General features: G+C 34.7%; 1 protein-coding gene across 2 annotated transcripts in view; it reads right to left on the bottom strand.

Annotated features, from left to right (window-relative positions):
- Positions 1–22,186, bottom strand: part of LOC123566262 (mucosa-associated lymphoid tissue lymphoma translocation protein 1 homolog) — a 57,337-nt gene that overhangs the window by 9,153 nt on the left and 25,998 nt on the right. For both annotated transcript variants that reach the window (XM_053550080.1, XM_053550079.1), the window contains exons 10-15: positions 21,945–22,073; positions 18,246–18,419; positions 15,481–15,862; positions 13,770–13,847; positions 7,423–7,538; positions 1,302–1,454 (exon numbers count right to left, since the gene is read on the bottom strand). In XM_053550080.1, coding sequence (XP_053406055.1) covers positions 1,302–1,454; positions 7,423–7,538; positions 13,770–13,847; positions 15,481–15,862; positions 18,246–18,419; positions 21,945–22,073 — 1,032 coding nt within the window. The remainder of the gene's footprint in view (positions 1–1,301; positions 1,455–7,422; positions 7,539–13,769; positions 13,848–15,480; positions 15,863–18,245; positions 18,420–21,944; positions 22,074–22,186) is intronic.

Below are 22,186 nucleotides of genomic sequence, written 5' to 3'. Positions count from 1 at the left end.
AATGTTCAGAGTTTGGAAGTTCCAGTTTTTGGAAGTAGTCTATATAGAAATTAGGAGAAAAATCAGGACCGAGAAAATTTCTGATTTTCAGAAGTTTCCAGTTTTTGGAAAGTCCGGTATTCAGAAGTTACACTGTATATTTGCAATACATAATGTCTTTATGCATGCAACTATTTTTTCACTTCATACAAGTTAATACACAGGAATCTAACTTACTATAATAGCAATAAAAGTATTTTCAAATCCTCTTTAACATGTCGTTAATCAATGAATAAAAGAGTTTACAAGAGATGAAGGATATACATCTATACAAATCAACCAGACAATAACATACAGAAATTTTGTGATGCTATTTTCTCTCCAAAACTTAATCTCTGGTCATCACCATGCTTTCATTTAATCCTTATCATGCTGGACATGATTTGTTCTGCCTTTGTGGCCAGTGTAGATCATGATTAGCCTGCACATCTGTACAGTCTGATCAAGATCTGCACTGTCTGCTATTCAGCCAGTATCTTTTTGGTAAGCACCCCTTTTAACAGTTAATGGTACTGTCCAAATTAGAACATGGACAAGTTTATTATAGAAATTTAGCAGTGTCCGAGTTAAAACAGTTTTTAAAATATCAATGTAATCTGAAGAGCATCAATTTCACAATATTCCAAATAATTACATGGTTCTATAGTTGTATAATTTTAGTTTCTTATGCAAATTACAGTATATTAATAAAGAATTAAAGTATAGAAAAGTCGTGTTTTAATTTATTAATACAAGAAAAAGAGGTTATACATCTGTCAAATAATTTCATGACGGTGTAGCCCCAGAGAAGTATTCTTGCGACGTATACTGGTAACCAATTTTGAGAGTATTAATACAATTAAAACACGATTTTGCTAAATATTATTTCGATTTTAATATGCCTTTTATCTAAAACACAAAATTAAAATATAGTAGCACTCTTTCTTGGTCATAACAGAAACACTGATATCAAACATCACATTATTTTAGCGTAAGCATGTTGTAACAGAAACAAGAATTGCCCAAAATGCATCTTTTCATGTAAATTGCCATTCAACTACTGCAGTAAAATTAAGAAATTTTGGAAGGGATTTATTTTTGCTAGATTATGTAACTGTTCATCTTTGCCAAAATATATACTTAAGAACATAGTGTCATTTTTATAAATAGTCATACATATTTATATTTCATAAATTGTGAATTTTTCACCACATAAAACAAATCCACTTTAAAATATAGCAGACTTAGTCTCACAAAAATATCTAATTTTACATAATACTTACGATGTGCAGCATTCCATATCTGATCTCTGATTTGAAAGGCTTCAGTCTGTCCCTTCTTTGATATTTTGTCTGTCAATGATCTCCGAGGCTCCAGTAAATTTGACACTAACTGAGGTATCTGTATGTTACTGTGTTTTTGTACCCTGAAAAATTCTGAAAAAGAAAATCATAACTTCTGGCATATCTTATACACAGTGATAACATTTTCTGTATTAACATGATGTCACCCTCATCTAAAATGAATTGTAATTACATAAATATTAATGGACATGAGGCTGATAAAAACAAATAATTCATTTGACATTCATTTCGGAAAGAATAGTCTATAACACTAGAGACTTCTTTCAAGAAAGTAACAGTTCTTTAAATGGAAGTGTGACAGAAATGAAATATCTGGCAAATAGCACAATGATTATGTTAGGAGACAACCAGAACTGTTATATAATACAATACAGTAGAATCTGGTAAATAAGCGCATATTCGAATACAGATCAGCTCACGCGGAAAACCCACTTTCCGTTTTTCCTCGAAGGAAAAATCTTGTATAGCGAGGAATTCCTCCGAGTACTGCCTAATTCTGACTCGGAGTACCGACTGTTATAGTTTTATTACTTTAGCGGAATTTCGTTGAGTCACTCCGAGAAATTACTTGACGGAACTCCGAGTCGAAATTATACAGGTAATACTATAATGATTTCCGGTATTTTATGGCCACCCCGCGCGACTCCGAGTCTGTAATAAACAATAAATCTGTCATTTCGAGTGCCGCGAGATGATTTGACGAAACTCCGAGGCAGTATTTCCTTACTTGGACGGATTTTTTTTTTATATAATTAGCTTGTTCTTTTAATTGTATGAAATTGGTGTGAATTTTGATATTGAAATAGTTTCTGACCATGCGAATTAGATTAAGAAGTATATTTATGTATAATAAACTAAATTATTAATCATACGAAATTAAACAAACTTTCATATCACCGCCGTTAAAGGAAAGTGATTTGTTAAATTTTGATATTTAAATAATTTCTGACTTTGCGAATTAAATTTAGGAAAAATGTTGTGTAATAATTTATGCATTAAATTAAGAATAATTTATAACTAGATAAACTTTGAAATAACACTCGCTAAAAGTAAATTGTTTAGTACGATATTGAAATATATGCGAATTAGATTTAGAAGTAAATTTATGTAGAACGGACTAATTATTAATCATATATAATTAAACAAACTTCCAAATGACCGCCGTTAAAGGAAACTGCTTCGTTAAATTTTGATACAGGAACAATTTCTGATTCTGCGAATTTAATTTAGAAATAAAGTCATAAAAAATGCACTAAATTACTTAATTATGAATATTTTATAACTAGATAAACTTTAAAAATACACCCGCTAGAATGTATTAAGAATTATATAAAACTAAACAAACTTTCAAATAACTGCCGTTAAAGAATAGTGATTTGTTAAATATTATGTTGAAATAGTTTCTGACAGTGCAAATTAAATTTAGAAATAAACTGATGTAAAATGGACAAAATTAGAAACTATATAAAACTAGATAAACGTTAAGATAATGGCCGTTGAAGAAAAGTTACTTTTATAAATTAATAAAAATTATAGGAGAAATGATTTATTTTATTCATTTTGAAGGAATTATAAATGGGATAAGAAATACTACTGCCGTATAAAGTGATAAAATATCATAAGTAAACAGAAAAAATTAGTTTATTTTAAAGTAAGATAAAAATACTACAGTATTAGTTTTATTTACAAATACAGTGTTATTTTGCATATCACTATCATAATGTAAAATATAATCACCCTGCTCCGAGTAATCTGAAATCTGTCCTCGAAGTTACTCGAAGGCCCATTTAAATTTGTATAGGTAATTATTTATTCGTCTCGGAGTCACTCGAAGGAATAGATGTGTATTCCGCTAAATGGATTTCATCTCGAGTCACTTTGAGGGTTTCCTTCGAGTGACTTCGCATAAATCCTCGGAGTCAGATAGCGAAATTCCTTGACAGAAAATGGCTTACTCGAAGAAACTTCGAGTCGGAGCCTTGGTACTCATTTTGGCCATCCTCCGAGGATCGAGTAGAATGGGTTTTCCGCGTGAGCTGATCTGTATAAGCGCATATCAAAAGTAAGCGCATATGGCCTTACCGTTATTCTGCATGGGATAATAAGCGCATGTCATGCCCTTACCATAATTTTGTCCCGAAAGTAGGCGCATATCCGATTACTAGTAAACAAACAACAGATGCAGCAAAAAGACGTTATTAATGGTATTATACCGTGATAATTGTTTATGATAAATACAGGTGACAAGTGTTCTTACCTGTTGAACAGCCAATGGGAGTTAAAAGATTTTAACACCTGTTGTCTGATAAAACAATAATTGTTTAAGATAATCATGTTTTTTTAATAGAAAATGTTTCAGTAATGAAAGTTTGTATACAGAAAAGTTGTTTGCGTTGTCATAACAGTTTGTCACTCTTTTGTAAATCTGTGAAAAGGATATGAATAAAATGCTACAATCTTAGTGTTGAACAATTATTATGGTCCGAGAGATTGAACATTATTTGCAAATTATGTAATTCATTATGTATAAATACTGTAGGCCTATGCAATAACAGGAAGTAGTTCACTGCGCACGTCCATGGCCAAGTTTTACTTTAGTTTTCTCAACCAAAGTAAGCACTGTTAATATTCCTAATATATCAAAAATAGGCACACACAGCTTGTCTATAAGCGCATACCAAATATAAGCGCATAGTTTTGGCTAAAGTATATGTGCATATCAACAATAGGCGCATAAAAGTGTTACTAAAATTATTATAAGCATATACGCTTATTTACCAGATTTTACAGTATTTGTGATACAACTTTATTGTTTAGCAAACAGGATATTGCAGGTGGCCATAACAAACAGGAAACCTTTCTTTGTGACTATCTCATCAATGTCTTCATCAGTCACTCAAGTTCCATGGATTTTATGCTGACAAAATTGTCAGTTACAAACTAGAAGATGATTTTGTAGAAAGACAAATGTTCTAAAGTTATTGATCTGAAACAGTTTTCCATGTTCAGGTCCTTGTGACCTTGACCTTTAATTGAGTGAACCCAAAAATATTAGGGGTCATCTATTTCTTACCGTATCACCCTATCTATTTTAAAGGTTCTAGGTCAAATGGTTCTCCAGTTACCGTAGATACCCATGTATAATGCATACCCGTGTATAATGCGCACCCCCGATCTTCGTCCAAAATCCTGGGAAAAAAAAAAAAAAAAAAAAAAAATTTGGTCAATTTTGAGGTGGATGGAAAATGAAAGTAGAGTTTACATCGACACCAGTAATAAATTTTATCTCCGCGGCGGAGAGCAGCATCATCGGTCTCACGGTACTATCGATTTTTGTTTTCTCGAAAATAAAACCAGTAAATTATTGTTATGTTTGTTGTTTTACCTTTTTTAATTCACTATTTTGAATAAATAAATAGCAGCTGATTCAATATTTCGGAATGGTATCTTTCAAAATGTCATGAGCTTCTCAATTCAAACTGATAACAAAAGGTGTGATAGTCTTTTTGTCATGATCATAAAGCCAGTAATTACCGGCAATTAACGTGTCACCTCGTGTCAATTATGTTGTTCACAGTTTGATCTCGGTTAAAGATAATTCTTGATCTTTAATTAGTATCATAATTTTTGTGATTTGTAAACATTTCTTTCGTCAAAATACTTTTAAATTTATATGAAATTAATTTTGGTTGAAAGAAAAATAAACAATTCGATCTTTTACGGAACGTAACGGCAATCTTAGATTTTAGCGGAGACAGTAAGCGCGGGGAGTAGTTTCCCTTTACCAAAATGGCGAACATCGGTAACAAACTTGTTTTGAAGTTGGAAAATTGTCTATACCTGTGTACAGTGAAACACCGCTCGCTCGAGGTCGCAAGGGGATGAGCAAAATGCTCGAGTTATCCATGGTTTCGAGCGACCCAAACATTGACCAACATACGAAGAAAATTGAAGTTTGTTTTACCAATTGTCATCGAGATCATTTGCAGAGGCAACGGTGATGCGTAATAATAACACACTCGTGACATTTTCAAAAAACGTATTACAAACGTTATTTATAAGAGATCGTAAATGGCACATGTGAAGAAACAGCTAAGACATTTTTTTTTTTTGAAATACTGCTATCGAATTCGCAGTTTTCTTCTCCAAATTAAGATCTCATAATTATCGTCTCTATTTTATGAAAAGGCTATCTATTTCCTTTATTTGCATGCGAACAACTGTTGATTAAAATATTAAGATCTCATAATTATCTTCTCGATCCCGCAGAAAAAAGTAATAATTAATAACAAGTTTGATCAATAAAATTTTTCTTCCACCTTTTCATCAATAATTAATCTCATTATCAGATCAAATATACCGACAAACAAACATTTAAGATAGTCGGGGATTAGACCATGCAATTCTCACGACGTGCGAAAATTTTAAATTAACCGATACATTCTGACCGCCGAAGGTGTGAAAAATTTTGACACCTCTGCTCGAGTTTGCCATAAGCAACAAAGAGTAAATTAATACACAGGGACCAGGTGTCATGCTCGAGCGATCGAGTTATCGATGCTCGACCCGGCCATGGTAATTTCACATAGAAAATAGAAGGAAATCGGCCAGGACCACATGAATTGCTCGAGCGAGCCCGGGTGCTCGAGTCATCGATGCTCGAGCAAGCGGTGTTTCACTGTATTATGCGCACCCACGATTTGGGGGTGGTCCCGGGGGTCAAAAAACTGCCCATTATACATGGGTATCTACGGTACTAATCGAAAATAACGTGTGACAGATTCTGGCCCCTGTAGCTTTGACTCTTGATGGAGTATAGGGGTCATCTACTCTGCATGTCCATTCTTCCTATGTAGTTTCAACATTCTGGGTCAAGTGGTTCTCAAGTTATAGATCAGAAAAGGTATTCCATCATCAGCCCCATGTGACCTTGACCTTTGAAGGAGTGACCCCAAAAAAGAATACGGGTCATCTATTCTATAAGCCATACCAACCTATGGAGTTTGAATTTTCTAGGTTATTAAGTTTTTGATCAGAAATGATGTGTGACAGACAGATGGACAGGCGACAGAAAGACAGACAGGACAAAAACAATATGTCTGCCCCACCCCATAGTGGGAGGGGAGAGGGATAATATGAGTTTCCCTTAAGGTATTAGGTCACTAATAGTAATGTTTACAAAATGGCCTTTGCTTGGTATATTCTGAAAGGTAACTGTGTTTTGCACTATACTGCAATTTTTAAACAACTTTTACCGTGCCGTTTTTTTTATAAATTTTGTATAACTTATGGTATCTCCTCAAGCTCAAGTAGAGACAAATTTCAAAGTGATAGCCACTGTCCGAAACGTTTTCAGAGAACTCATTTTACCATTAATGTTAATAAAAGAAACATCAGACTATTGGCAAACAATTATAAAACACAAAATAAAAATGCCAATATCATTTTTTCTATGGTGCCTCAAGTAAACGGATTTAATTAGACAGAATTCATACTTCAACCTTGAAAAAACAAGGTCAAATGCTGTGTTTCTATTTTGAATTTTGCTTACTCCATTTAAAAATAATCTTAGGGCAGACGTAAAACCCATCTAAATTTCTTCCACAATATATGATCTAAGAGTGAAAGCAAAATAGAGAACTTTCGCCGCGTGTAACTCAATATTTTTAAAGATGTGTAACTCTACCCCTTCTATTTAAGTAGTAAATTTACTTTGAACACCAAGAAATCGCTTATAAGATTCATCTTTTTCCATTTTTCACAAGAAATCAATAATAAGTCTTGAAAGAAGTAAAAACTTACTAGAAAAAAAAGGAAAATAAGGGAGAAAAATATTGGTCCCAGTAGGGTTTGAACCTACGCCCCCCTAAGAATTGCAGTAAAAGTAGGCTTATGGTAGTAATTGAATACTCTTCAAAAATGAGGTTCTCTATTAGTGATCTAATACCTTAAGTAATTTGTCAGGTATGTGTCAACTTACAACTCTGTAAACATAACGAATATTATCAAAATCTGATTTTAAACCAAAAAGACAACATACCTTCTTTGACTTCTGAGACAAGGGCATCAATGCCAATATTTTTCCGCAATAATGGTGACAAATGATGAACCAAAAGTCCACCACTTTTGTTTTCATAGGCAGCCAAACCAACACTCCTATATACATGCAAATAAAAACAAGAGGGCCATGATGGCCCTATATCGCTCACCTGTTATCATTGCACTTGAGGACAAGAAGGTCCTCAGAAAAAATATCTAAGTCCAAAGGACAGGAACAACAAAAGAAAGAAATTTAACCAAAAAGAAAAACAAAATTCTTACAAGGTACAGATATGTCAAAATACACCTAAAAATTGGAGGTACCATCCATGTTGTACCACAGAAAAGTGGTCTCGGATTTTCCCTACGGCCAATAATAAAAATGTTACTAAAAATAGACTATTTATAGTAACGTAAAAGGGAAGTAATTCAAAAGAAAATTATTGTAAGTTAACAAAAGAAGGATCTGCCAAATAAATCTGTTAACATAATGAAATTTCAGATCAGTATCTTCATTAGTTACGGAGATATACCTATTTTAATTTCAAAAATAAAGGGAGGTAATTTGACATAAAATCAGTCCATAGTTATCTACACTGATTGGCTCGGTCCAACTAATGACAATAATGAAATTTCAAATAAGTCCTGTAAGTACTTACTGATATAAATCCATTTTGACTACAATCAGGGGAGATAATCAGATATAAAATAACTCTGGAAACTACGAATGGATCTGATTTGTCATGGAATCCAAGATTTATTTTTTTGTTGAAGATATTTTGGAAGTTTGTATCAAATAAAACCATAAATGAAGTCTCTATATGGCTGCAAAAGCCAAAATAGCCAATTTTGGACATTTCAGGGGCCATAACTCTGGAACCCATGATGGAATCTGTCCAGTTTAAGAAAGGAACCAAGATCTTGTGGTGATACAAGTTGTGTGCAAGTTTGGTTAAAATCAAATCATAAATGAAGTTGCTATTGTGCAGACAAGGTCAAAATAGCTAATTTTGGCCCTTTCAGGGGCCATAACTCTGGAACCCATAAGAGGATCTGGCCGGTTCAACAAAGGAACTGAGATCTTATGGCAACACAAGTTTTGTGCAAGTCTGATTAAATTCAAATCATAAATGAAGCTGCTATTGTGCAGACAAGGGCAAACAAGAGCACCACCTTGCGGGTGCTGACGCTCATCTGATTTTTTTTTGTATAATAGAAATATTGTCCTACCCATGATTTTCTAAGTCTAAAAAGGGCCATCATTCTTGCAAAAAGCAGGATAGAGTTATGTTTCTTGATGTACAGTGTCCACTTATGATTGTGAAAAACTGTTGCAAGTTTTAAAGCAATAGCTTTGATAGTTTATGAGAAAAGTTGCCTTAAACATAATACTCAACCAAGAAAATGATTTTCTAAGTCCAAAAGGGGCAATAATTATTGCAAAAAGCAGGATGGAGTTATGTTGCTTGCTGTACAGGGTCAGCTTATGATGGTGAACAAGTGTTGCAAGTTTCAAAGCAATAGCTTTGATAGTTTAAGAGAAAAAGTTGACCTAAACATAAAACTTAACCAAGAAATCTGATATTTTCTAAGTCCAAAAGGGGCCATAAATCTTGCAAAAAGCAGGATGGAGTTATGTTTCTTGCTGTACAGGGTCAGCTTATGATGGTGAACAAGTGTTGCAAGTTTCAAAGCAATAGCTTTGATAGTTTAGGATAAAAGCTGACCTAAACATAAAACTTAACCAAGAAAACTGATTTTCTAAGTCCAAAAGGGGCAATAATTCTTGCAAAAAGCAAGATGGAGTTATGTGTCTTGATGTACAGGGTCTGCTTATGATGGTGAACAAGTATTCCAAGTTTCAAAGCAATAGCTTTGATAGTTTAGGAGAAAAGTTGACCTAAACATAAAACTTAACCAAGAAATCTGATATTTTCTAAGTACAAAAGGGGCCATAAATCTTGCAAAAAGCAAGATGGAGTTATGTTTCTTGCTATACAGGGTCAGCTTATGATGGTGAACAAGTCTTCCAAGTTTCAAAGCAATAGCTTTGATAGTTTAGGAGAAAAGCTGACCTAAACATAAAACTTAACCAGGCAACGCCGACGCCGACGCCGACGCCGACAACCGCTCAAGTGATGACAATAACTCATCATTTTTTTTCAAAAAATCAGATGAGCTAAAAAGCTAATTCTGGTCCTTTGAGGGGCCATAACTCTGGAACCCATAATGGAATCTGGCCAGTTCAAGAAAGGAACCAAGATCTTATGGTGATACAAGTTGTGTGCCAGTTTGGTAAAAATCAAATCATAAATAAAGCTGCTATTGTGCAGACAAGGTCAAAATAGCTGATTTTTGCCCTTTCAGGGGCCATCACTCTGGAACCCATAATGGGATCTGGCCAGTTCAAGAAAGGAACCGAGATCTTATGGTGATACAAGTTGTGTGTAACTTTGGTTAAAATAAAATCATAAATGAAACCACTATCGTGCAGACAAGAAATTGTTGACGGACGGACGGACAGACGGATGCACGGACGCACACAGGACGGACGACGGACGAGGGGTGATCACAAAAGCTCACTTTGTCACTATGTGACAGGTGAGCTAAAAAGAAATTTTCTTAAAACAATTAAAATTGATAAAGATATCATAGGCTATCCCAGTAATCAGTACAACAGACGACTATAAATGGGTTATCAAAGGAAATTCCATGTAAAACATTTCACATATTTGAATTTACAATAAAACTAGATGCAGGTGCCCCCACTCCTGCAACTGTAATATGGTTTAATCACTCAGGTTTAACAAATTTTAAGATACAACATTCCTGTAAAGTTTTGTGACTCTACGTCAAATACTTTTGGAACTACGCGCGACACAACATTAAAATGACAATTTTTTCCTAGGTCAGGGGCCATAACTCCTACAATACTGAATGAATCCAGATGCGAAACCCAAGGTGCACAACTGCACATGCTGACCAACATTCCTGTAAACTTTGGTGAATCTAGGTCAAATACTTTTGGAGCTACGCGCGACACAACATTAAAATGACCAATTTTTAACTAAGTCAGGGGCCATATCTCCTACATGACTGAATGAATCCGGACGCAAAACCCCAGGTGCACAACTGTACATGCTGACCAACATTCCTGTAAACTTTGGTGACTCTAGGTCAAATACTTTTGGAGCTACGCGCGACACAACATTAAAATGACCAATTTTTAACTAAGTCAGGGGCCATAACTCCTACAAAACTGAATGAATCCGGACACGAAACCCTAGGTGCACAAATACACATGCTGACCAACATTCCTGTCAAATACTTTTTGAGCTAGGCACGACAACATTCTCGGAAGGACGGACGGATGGACGTACAAGAGCAAATCTATATGCCATCACCACTCATGGGGGCCACAAAAATGTTTCTCACACTGTTGCAAAGGTTTTATATCAAAGTATTTATGCAAGCAAACTACTGGTAAGTTTCATCAAACAAAAGGGTCATTGACCCTAAAGTGCTCATCTGTGTAAAAGGCTTCCAGTGTGTTTGTATAACATAATGGTACAAGTACAGATTGAGGTATATATGCAATGATATATGATCTAACTGTCAATTTGGGCAATTTTGACCAATTCAAGGGCCATAACTCTAGAGATGCTGGTCCGAACTGGCTGGTTATCAAACTTACCCTAGATTTTATAAATATACAACTTCTGTATTAGTTATGTTTAGTTCTGATGCATACTCTAGTTATTGAGCAGACACTGATTTTTTCCATCCACCACACCACCCACCTACCCATAAAGGGTGAAAACACAATACACAAGAGCTCTGCCAAGCAAGGCAATATATGCCTGAACGGTTATATCAGAGGATGGGAGCAAAATTTAAAGAACCTGACTGTTGATGCCTAAAGGACTGTAACAACAAAGGGAAGAAATTAAAAAAAAAAAATTCAAAGTCCACAAAAGAATCCTTACCAGGTACAGATACGTCAGAATACACCTAACAAGAGGGTCATTGACCCTAAAGCGCTCACCTGTGTACAAACCTTCAAGTGTATTTGTATAAGTACAGAATTAGGTTTCTTCTATGTTAGCCTATATTATATACATGTCACACACACTTTTGAACCTACAGAAATAATTTGAACAATTATGGTAGACATTACAAATCTGATATCACATGCCAAATATCAAGGCTCTAGCTATCATTGATTCAGAGAAGAAAAGTGACCACCCCCACTAGCAGCCATGTTTTTTGACGAATCATAATAATTTGAACAATCTTGGTAGAGGTCACACAAGAACCATTTTTGCAAAATTATTTTAAAGTCAGGCCAGCAGTTTCACACAAAAAAAGATTTTTAAAGTTTCCACTATATACATATAGGGGAAAGTGACCATGCCCTCTGGCGGCCATGTTTTTTGACTAATCAAAAGAATTTGAACAACCTTGGTAGAGGGTCACACAAGGACCACTTATGTAAAATTATTTTAAAATCGGGCCAGCAGTTTCACATACAAGAAAATTTTTAAAGTTTCCACTATATACATATAGGGAAAAGTGACCACGGCCTCTGGTGGCCATGTTTTTTGACGAATCAAATTAATTTGAACAATCTTGGTAGAGGGTCACACAAGGACCATTTTTTGTAAAATTATTCTAAAATTGGGCAAGCAGTTTTATACAAGAAGATTTTTAAAGTTTCCACTATATACATATAGGGGAAAGTGACCATGCCCTCTGGCGGCCATGTTTTTTGACTAATCAAAAGAATTTGAACAATCTTGGTAGAGGGTCACACAAGGACCATTTATGTAAAATTATTTTGAAATCGGGCCAGCAGTTTCACATACAAGAAGATTTTTAAAGTTTCCACTATATACACATAGGGAAAAGTGACCACGCCCTCTGGTGGCCATGTTTTTTGACAAATCAAAATAATATGAACAACCTTGGTAAAGGGTCACACAAGGCCCATTTGTGTAAAATTATTCTAAAATTGGGCAAGCAGTTTTATACAAGAAGATCTTTAAAGTTTCCACTACATACATATAGGGAAAAGTGACCACGCCCTCTGGCGGCCATGTTTTTTGACAAATAAAAAATTCTTCAAAGGGTTCAAGAGTTACAGAGCGGACATGAAATTGCTAACAGACGGACAGACGGACACCGGGGGGTATAACATAATACATCCTTTCTGGCGTACAAAAAAAACTTTGCCTTCTGGTGGCCAAAGAATTGATAAGTAAATATAATATGAACAAACATGGAATTTCTGTGACTTTATTTCAAAATTAGACCAGCAGGAAAAATTTCATTAAAAATGTTCCAAAACCAAACCAGTCATTTATGAGAATATGCCTGAAATGTTTCAATCTGTTTTTAGCTCCGACAGCTTTAGTTTTAAAGAATAAGAATTTAATAGTTTGACTGAACAAACATTTCTTTGAAACTATTTCAAACAAAGTTGAATTTGGTTCATATCAGAAACATTTCTGTGACATCATTTTTAAATCAAGCCAGCAGTTTCTGACAAGATTCCAATATAGCCATATGTGGAACAGAACTGAAATCTAGCCAGCCTGTTGACAGCCACCAGTTTTATTGTAGTGGAATGATCTGAAGGAACTTGGTATAAGAATACACAAAGCACATTCATTTTTGAGTAAAATTATTCAGAGGAGAAGATCTTTTGCCTTCTCCATATATAGAGAAATATGGCCCTACCGCCTAGTCACAATGTTTTTTTCACAAATCAACTTGGCTTAAACAAATTTGGTTCAGGGTCAGTCTCTAAACAGACATTTCAGTGAAATGAATTTGAAATTAAACAAGTGGTTTCAGAGCACAAGATTTTCAAAGCTTTCAATACTAGCTTTTCCCCAGCACAAAAAAATCATAAGGGTTTGATGGAATTTGGTGGACTGCCACCCACGAGACACTGCTCAAAATTGTTTTGAAACTGGGTTGGCAGTTTCTAAAACAATTGTTTTTCCTCTTGATGGCAATGGCAACCAGAATTCTGCATGGATAGCCTAGATTTTAAGGAATCTAAAAGAGGACAACCCAAAGGCTATGAAATTTGGTTCAAATTGGCTTATTGGTTCAGCAGATGCTCTTTAAAGTAATTGTGGACAACAGACATTCAACGATCCTAGCTCAAGTGAAGTAATTACTCATGAAAACATTCCTGTTACAACTGAGATATCAATATTCAAGCTGTTTGTCAATATTTGACCTATTCAATATTTACTTATTTTGCATAATTATTAAATGCTGAAGGCAATAAATAATCCTAGAATTATATAAATATATTTATTGAGTTAATTTACTTACGTGGCATAGCAGAATACAGTATTCCCTCTGTTGGTCTTTGCAACAGTCGGCGGGACAACCGTTGACTTTACCTTTCCCCTGTAAGTGTACTTTAGTTTTACTACTTCAACATTTCTTGATCTGCTAGCTACATGTAAATCAGGTTGTCCAGCACCTTCTGACAAAAACTTAGGGCAAATTTTACGGTAATTTCAAACAAAAATTAGGAATTGGTCAAAATTTCTTAAGATATTTTCGCGATAAAATTAAGAAGTGTTACTGAAATATAGATCTTCAGAATTCATGCCTCTGTCATCCAGTCCAGCCAATAACAGACTGAACCCACGGAACTACTGGTTGGTTTTCTACAAGTTGGATAAAACTGCTGAATAGGCCATTTTTAGGAATTCCCTTAGAATTCCCTTAGATTTTTCTTTTTTTTCCAAGGATTGTAGCCAAATTCAAAAACAGTAGGAAAAAGTAGGAATTTTAGGGATGCTGGACAGCCTGATGTATATACATAGTTATCAGTTTTATAGCTAAACATTTTTAGGTTTAATGTATCATTGGAAGGATTGTCGAAGACAATTCCGTCCAATGAAACCACAATAATACATTATACGAATTTAGGCTTAATTGATTTTTTGATAACCACCATAGATTTCACACTCCGCCAAAAGAAAAAAGTTCTCAAATGACAGCACATAGAACAACTGAAATCATCACGCTTCACTGCGTGCTTTAATTGAATGCAGAGAATAAGTGTAGTATAATCACGAGCACGTTTTATATACAAGACAATGTTCTTATTGCTGGATAACGGATTTTTCACTGAAGATTTTACATCAATGGAATTCACAAATAAATTAGCTGTACTAAGAAATTCAGAACTTAGAGTAAGTTAAAGCTTGGATATTTGTTATTTTTAATCACCACAAAGAAGTGAAATAGAAAATAGAACTTTGACAGATGTTTTTGATAATCAAAAGAAGTAAAAGACTTTTCCAATGATTTATGATACTTGGACATTAATTGAGAACGGAATCTATTATATTGCCAAATACAATATTACTTAGCTCTCAGTAAATCTGTAGAAGTTATTACTATTCCAAAGCAAAATCAAAATATTTCATGCTCAAATGATTTGGCTATTACAGTCTATTTTAATTTGCAACACGGTAATCAGTTATATGTGTATTCCTTAAAAGTCTGATCGTCCCTGCTATAATTAGTGACCTTAAAAAATGTGTTTCAGTTCTGTTCCCTATGTTCTTATAGTTTGATGTATATTTGCCCAATATTATAAATGTATGATTGTTTTGTAATTGTGTGTATGTGTCTACATGCACATCTGTGCAGTCTGATAATGATAGTCTGCATTCTTCACATTTAGTCATTAAATTCACAATGAACATAGAAATTTGGCAAGGAAATGGTTACACTGTTAGTAAAAAAAAAAACAACCGAAAAAGACATTTACTAGTTTAACACTCCCAACAGAAAAGGGACATTGCTGATCTCGGACCTGACATAATCAATACATTTCAATACAATCCATCCTCCAGTATTTTCAATGCTTTGATTTTTAAAAACTGAAGCAGCACTTTACATTATCTTACTAAAAAGCAGTGTTTGCTTATTTAAAATAAAACTGTGTTATCAGAAGAATATGTCTGAAGTAACCAGTTATTTTAAAGTCAAACTAAATTATGTAATAATGAAGAACGCTTACTGTTGTCTACAAATATCTAATATCATCAGTATAACTGGCGGTTGTTTTCTTTGAATATTAGCCAATACTTCTTGTGCACAAACACATTCTTGTGCCGTGTAGGCTGCCGGAGCATCTGTCGGCACAAGGTATGACATTCCATGTTCCTCAAAACCGTGTCCACAAAAATAAAACACTGTATACACATTGTCCTCTATCAAGTCACAGAAATGTAGCACAGCATTTTCAATTTCTGGTTTGGTGAGATTCAACAGGGAGACAACTCTGAAATCTAATGCCCTAAACGATTCTGAGAGCACCTGGACGTCTATAGTTGATGCAGTTAGAGGGGATTCACACTTGTAGTCTGCATTTCCAATGAGTAAAGCCACTTTATCTGAAGCTGTATAAAATAAAACATAAAACATATTCGAGCTGCACCATGAGAAAACCAACAAAGTACATTTGCAACCAACATGGATCCAGACCAGCATCTGCGCAGTCTGGTCAGGATCCATGCTGTTCACTTAAATCTAAGCCTATTGCAATTAGCAAACAGCATGGATCCTGACCAGACTGTGCGGATGCGCAGCTGGTCTGAATCCATGCTGGTCACAAATGCACTATGTTGGTTTTCTCATGTTGCGGCTCATTTATCAGTTAAGTAGGATAAAGTCAAATTCCATGACACTGTTAAAACCTTTATTTTCTATAAGCTGCCAATTCTGTATTTTTCAAAAGCAAATCTTAAAATGGTATTTTATATCTGATAAAATATTTCTGCAGAGTTATCATCATCCAGGTCAATGATGGATAGAAAATTGTTTAGAGTCAGACAATAAATTCCAAAATATATCATTTCTTTTTAATGGGCAGAAAAGTGATGATAAGAAAAAGTTTATACTACAATAGTATCATTCTGAACAATATAATCTGAGATAATATAACAATGATAGCCAATAATGGCTGCATATACATAACTTATTTTAAGTAATTTTATGGTGTAGACTACATCTGACAGTCATAACTTTTGGTGTACATTACCTGTAGTGTACATAACATCTGGTACAGATTACTTCTGGTGTACATTACTTTTGGTGTACATAACTCCTAGTGTACATAACATCTGGTGTATATTATTTCTGGTGTACATTACTTGTAAATTTCAGCAGATTTTGCTGTTGTTTTTTATTGGTCTGAGAAATTTGCTTGTATGTTCCAAAAGTAAAAACCCAAGACAAGAGTTTTCCATTTTTAAAATTTAGCCTTTAACCTGTTTAAGCTATTCTTTGCTGAGCCCCTTTTTTTCCTTCAGAAAAATAACAAAAGACTGAAACAAGAGCAGTCTATTGACAGCGTGCGTGACTATTTGAAGCCCTTCCACGTTATACTAGCTAACATACAAAAGCTTAAGCAACATTTTAGAAGTTGAAAAAGGGGCATAATTTTGCTAAAATGTAAGCCAGAGTTACGAAACTTGCCAAGTGAGGTCACTTCGTAATGCTAAAGATGTATGAAGAATCTGAAACATCTGGTCACGTAATTCCTGAGAAACCTGCTTACTTGCAAAACTTTTACCGGTAAAACTTCTATGATTACAAGAGGGCCATGATGGCCCTATATCGCTAACCTGAGTACCATTGCTCTTAACAAAAGATCTAGTTTTGACACAGATCACATAGGCATACACATAAAATATTATCAGGATAAATGTTTTCTTGCAACAGTCCCTTTTGACATATTGGTCATGTACTAGTCAGGGCCAATCTCCATACCAAGTTTGAGAGTTCTGGGCTCTAACGCTGCATTTTTATACTAGCACGACTATTCCTTACCCTGGAAGACTTAAATAACATTTAAAACCAATCTCATTAAAACTGCTAACGTATATTCATTTACATAAAAAATAAAGGATGGAAATTTGTCAAAAATTCAGTCAATATGTATCTACACTGATTGTCCAAGTCCATCTGACGGCATATTACCGGGTATATGAAATTTCAGATCAGTATCTTCATTAGTTACGTAGACATATCCATTTTTATTTGAAATAAAGGGAGGTAATCTGACATAGAATTAGTCCACCATAATTGTTTCAGTCCAACTAATGACAATAATGAAATTTCAAATGAGTCCTTTAAGTACTTACTGAATTCATTAATCCATTTTGATTAAAAATCAAGGAAGGTAATCAGATATAAAATAACTCCAGAACCTATAATTGAATCTGACAGGTTTATCAAGGAATCCAAGATTTATTGTTCTTGAAGATATTATGCAAGTTTGTATCAAATCAAACCATAAATGAAGTCTCTATATGGCTGCAAAAGCCAAAATAGCAAATTTTATACCTTTAAGGGGCCATAACTCTGGAACCCATGATGGGATCTGGTCAGTTTTCAATAGGAACCTAGATATTATGCAAATACAAGTTTTGTGCAAGTTTGATTAAAACTGATTGCAAACTGTGGTCTCTATCGTGTTCACAAGAAACTGTGGATGGACGAAGGGCGATCACGAAAGCTCGCCTTGTCACTACATGACAGGTGAGCTACAAAAGGGCCATATATTTGAGAAAATAAAAACTGGAATATAATTTGTCCTGGCTGGCAAAACTTCTGTGATGCAGACACTGACGCCGTCAAAAGTGAGATTACCAAAGCTCCAGTATTTGAAAAATTTAAAATAACCAAGCTAAAAATGGGTAAGAACTTTTTAACTTTTTAGCTGAAAAATGAAATTTAGAAAAAATTAAGTAATATCAAACAACTGAAAGGCAAACTCACGATTGTATTCAACGTTATCTTTAACTGAGGGTATCTCCACTGTGAGAAGAGCACCCATTGTCATTCTCCGAGGTACATTTTCGTTCATCGAGTCAACAGAAATTTCACACTGATAAAATCCCACATCTCGTCTGTCCTGAATATTCATAAACTTAATTTCTGATGCTGTCTGATCTAAAATATATATTACCAAATTTCTGATATAATCATGCTGTGTATACTTTTAAAGGAGTATAATATATCATAAACAAGAGGACCATGATGGTCCTGAATCGCTCACCTGTTCCCACATGACCCAGTTTTGAGTATGACGTCATTTTTTCTATTATTTGACATAGTGACCTAGTTTTTGAGCTCATGTGACCCAGTTTTAAACTTGACCTAGCTAACATCAAGATAAAAATTCTGACCAATTTTCATGAAGATCCATTGAAAAATATGGCCTCTAGAGAGGAAACAAGGTTTTTCTATTATTTGACCTATTGACCTAGTTTTCAAAGGTACGTGACCCTGCTTTGAACTTGACCTAGATATCATCAAGGTGAACATTCTCACTAATTTTCATGAACATCTCATGAAAAATATGGACTCTAGAGAGGTCACAAGGTTTTTCTATTTTTATACCTACTAGCCTAGTATTTGACCGCACGTGACCCAGTTTTGAAACTGACCTAGATATCATCAAGGTGAACATTCAGACTAATTTTCATGAAGATCCATTGAAAAATATGGCCTCTAGAGAGGTCAAAAGATTTTTCTAATTTTAGACCTACTGACCTAGTTTTTGACCGCAGTTGACCCAGTTTCAAACTTGACCTAGATATCATCAAGATGAACATTCAGACCAACTTTCATACAGATCCCATGAAAAGTATGGCCTCTAGAGAGGACACAAGGTTTTTTATTATTTGACCTACTGACCTAGTTTTTGATGGCATGTGACCCAGTTACAAAAATGACCTAGATATCATCAAGGTGAACATTCTGACCAATTTACATGAAGATCCATTCAAGCGTATGGCCTCTAGAGAGGTCACAAGGTTTTTCTATTTTAAGACCTACTGACCTAGTTTTTGACCACAGTTGACCCAGTTTCAAACTTGACCTATATATCATCAAGATAAACATTCAGACCAACTTTCATACAGATCCCATGAAAAATATGGCCTCTAGAGAGGTCACAAGGTTTTTTCATTATTTGACCTACTGACCTATTTTTTGAGGGCACGTGACCCACTTTCGAACTTGACCTAGATATCATCAAGATGAACATTCTGACCAATTTTTATGAATATCCATTCACAAGTATGGCCTCTAGAGAGGTCACAAGGTTTTTCTATTTTTAGACCTACTGACCTAGTTTTTGACCGCACGTGATCCAGTTTCGAACTTGACCTAGATATCTTTAAGATGAACATTCAGACCAACTTTCATACAGATCCCATGAAAAATATGGCCTTTAGAGAGGTCATAAGGTTTTTATATTATTTGACCTACTGATCTAGTTTTTGAAGGCACGTGACCCAGTTTCGAACCTGGCCTAGATATCATCAAGGTGAACATTCTGATCAATTTTCATGAACATCTTATGAAAAATATGGCCTCTAGAGAGGTCAAAAGGTTTTTCTATTTTTAGACCTACTGACCTAGTTTTTGACTGCACGTGACCCAGTTTCGAACTTGACCTAGATATCATCAAGATGAACATTCTGACCAATTTTCATAAAGACCCCATGAAAAAATGTGACCCCTAGAGTGGTCACAAGCAAAAGTTTACGCACGGACGGACGCACGTACGGACGACGGACGCTGCGCGATCATAAAAGCTCACCTTGTCACTTTGTGACAGGTGAGCTAAAAAGGCAGGCCATTATCACTCTTTCTCGCTCATCAGAGTTTCAAATCACTGACCAGTTTAGTAAGAAACATTTCTGCCAAATAACTCTGAAAACTGGCCTGCAGATTCAGAGGAAAAAGATTTTCAAAGATTTTCATTGAGCCATATATATATAAAAGAAGACACACTCTTGGTTGCCTTTTTTTAACAAAGCAAGATTGCTGTTTATAATTTTGGTAGCAGGTGATCCAAGAAACATTCTGGTGGCATTATTTCAAAATCAAACCAATGGCTTAGAAAGAGAGGATGTTTGATTATTTCTCTGTTTAGCTCTGGCAGGAATGGGTTTTTTTAAAAATCCAAATATTATGAATACTCTTCATAGATGGTCATCCAAGGAATATTAGGATTATTAGTAAAGCTTCTGCTATATACATACATTACGTAGATAGCACTCAGCCATGTTTCTGGAAATATAATCATAGTTTAGAAAAATCTTGGTAGAGAGCCAAGTACAGAATGTTTCTGTGGCACTGTTTTTGAAAGCAGGGCTGTGGTTATGGAGGAAAATATCTTCAGAAGATTTATCTAGTTTCAGCTCTTGAAGCCACTTTGTGCAACCAATTGAAAAATTTTGGAAGAGGACCGCCTAAGTAACATCCAGGCCAAGTTTCATCAAATTTCTATGAATGGTTTCAGAAGAGATGCTAATTGATGAGAATGTTGACAGACTAATAGACAGAGCTAAGACAGGTGAACAGGTGGGTGTACCATAGAGGATGAGTGATCACAATAGCTCATCTGGAGCACTTTGTACTCTGGTGAGCTAAGATTGACTAAAAACAGAATAAAGAAGTTTTATAATTTCAAGACAGGATGGATGTTTATTCCACTTCCTGCAAGTTTCAAACATTTCCATTGGTCTCAAGGCATGACAGATTCACCTGATACAACTCATATTGGCATAGTAAATGTCCAACTTGTATTTTGATAAAAATAAAATGGCTGCCACGTTTATTGAGTGGTGTAAAATTGAAGTAAATGGAATTCTGCAAGATAAAATTACTACATGATCTGTTGGTGACCAGATATCAGATACGATACCTCTGAAATCAGTATCAGTAATGTGATTTTCCTAGAATTATAGGCAGACCACTCTGCAGGTCAAATTTATTCCAAATATAAATAGTGCTAATCTTTCTCCCATTTCTTATGCCCTTTCTCAATAGCATCGTGTTTTCTTTTACTCTACCACATTTCAGTATGTATCACTTAGCATTCTATCCAAATCAGCATGTTCCTATCACATGCTATGTAAAAATGACTGCGTAAGAAATTAATGTCTCGAAAACAGAAACTGAAAGAAGTCAGAAGGAGTAAATTTAGCTGGTTGTATTGAACAAATTGTAGTAACTGTTTTCTTTTTTATTTTTTAAAGTAGCCACAAAGTTCTTTATGAGAATATAAGTCTCTGAAAATCTGATATGCTAGAAAATGTCGAAAAAACGTTATAAAGTAAGTGGATTTTATATGAAATAAAGAACAGTATAATAGCTGATGACTGTTTGATAAGGAGCTAAAACTGTTCTCAGCAAGCAATAGACCCATACGCATTTAAAAATTTGGTAGACTATGAGGAATTACTATTAACATATATCTTTTATCAAATCATCACTCTTAACTTATAATATTGACCCGTATTGGGGATTCACATCCTTGCAGTCTGATCATGATCTGCACTGTTCGCCATTCAGTATCTTTCAGGTTAGCACCCCTTTTAACAGTTAATGGTACTGTCCAAATTGAAAGATGGACAAAATCATTATAGAAATTTAGCAGGGTAAGAGCTAAATTAAATATACCTTTAAGAGGCATGCCATCTTTAAACCATTGATATTTTAGAGGTTCACAACACCTGGCTTCACAACTGAATAATGCACATCCTCCAAACTTCACTGACACAGACTTTGGTTGTGACACTAATACTATTTCTGAAAAACAAAACAAAACTGTAAATGGAATAAACTGTTTTTTGAAACTTTAAATTTAGTTTTAGTTATATACTGTAAATGGCATACAGTAGTATTTGAAACTCATTTCATTT

The sequence above is a fragment of the Mercenaria mercenaria genome, chromosome 8, assembly GCF_021730395.1.
Source record: "Mercenaria mercenaria strain notata chromosome 8, MADL_Memer_1, whole genome shotgun sequence".
NCBI classification, from domain to species: domain Eukaryota; kingdom Metazoa; phylum Mollusca; class Bivalvia; order Venerida; family Veneridae; genus Mercenaria; species Mercenaria mercenaria.
This window is presented reverse-complemented; position numbering and strand designations above follow the sequence as displayed.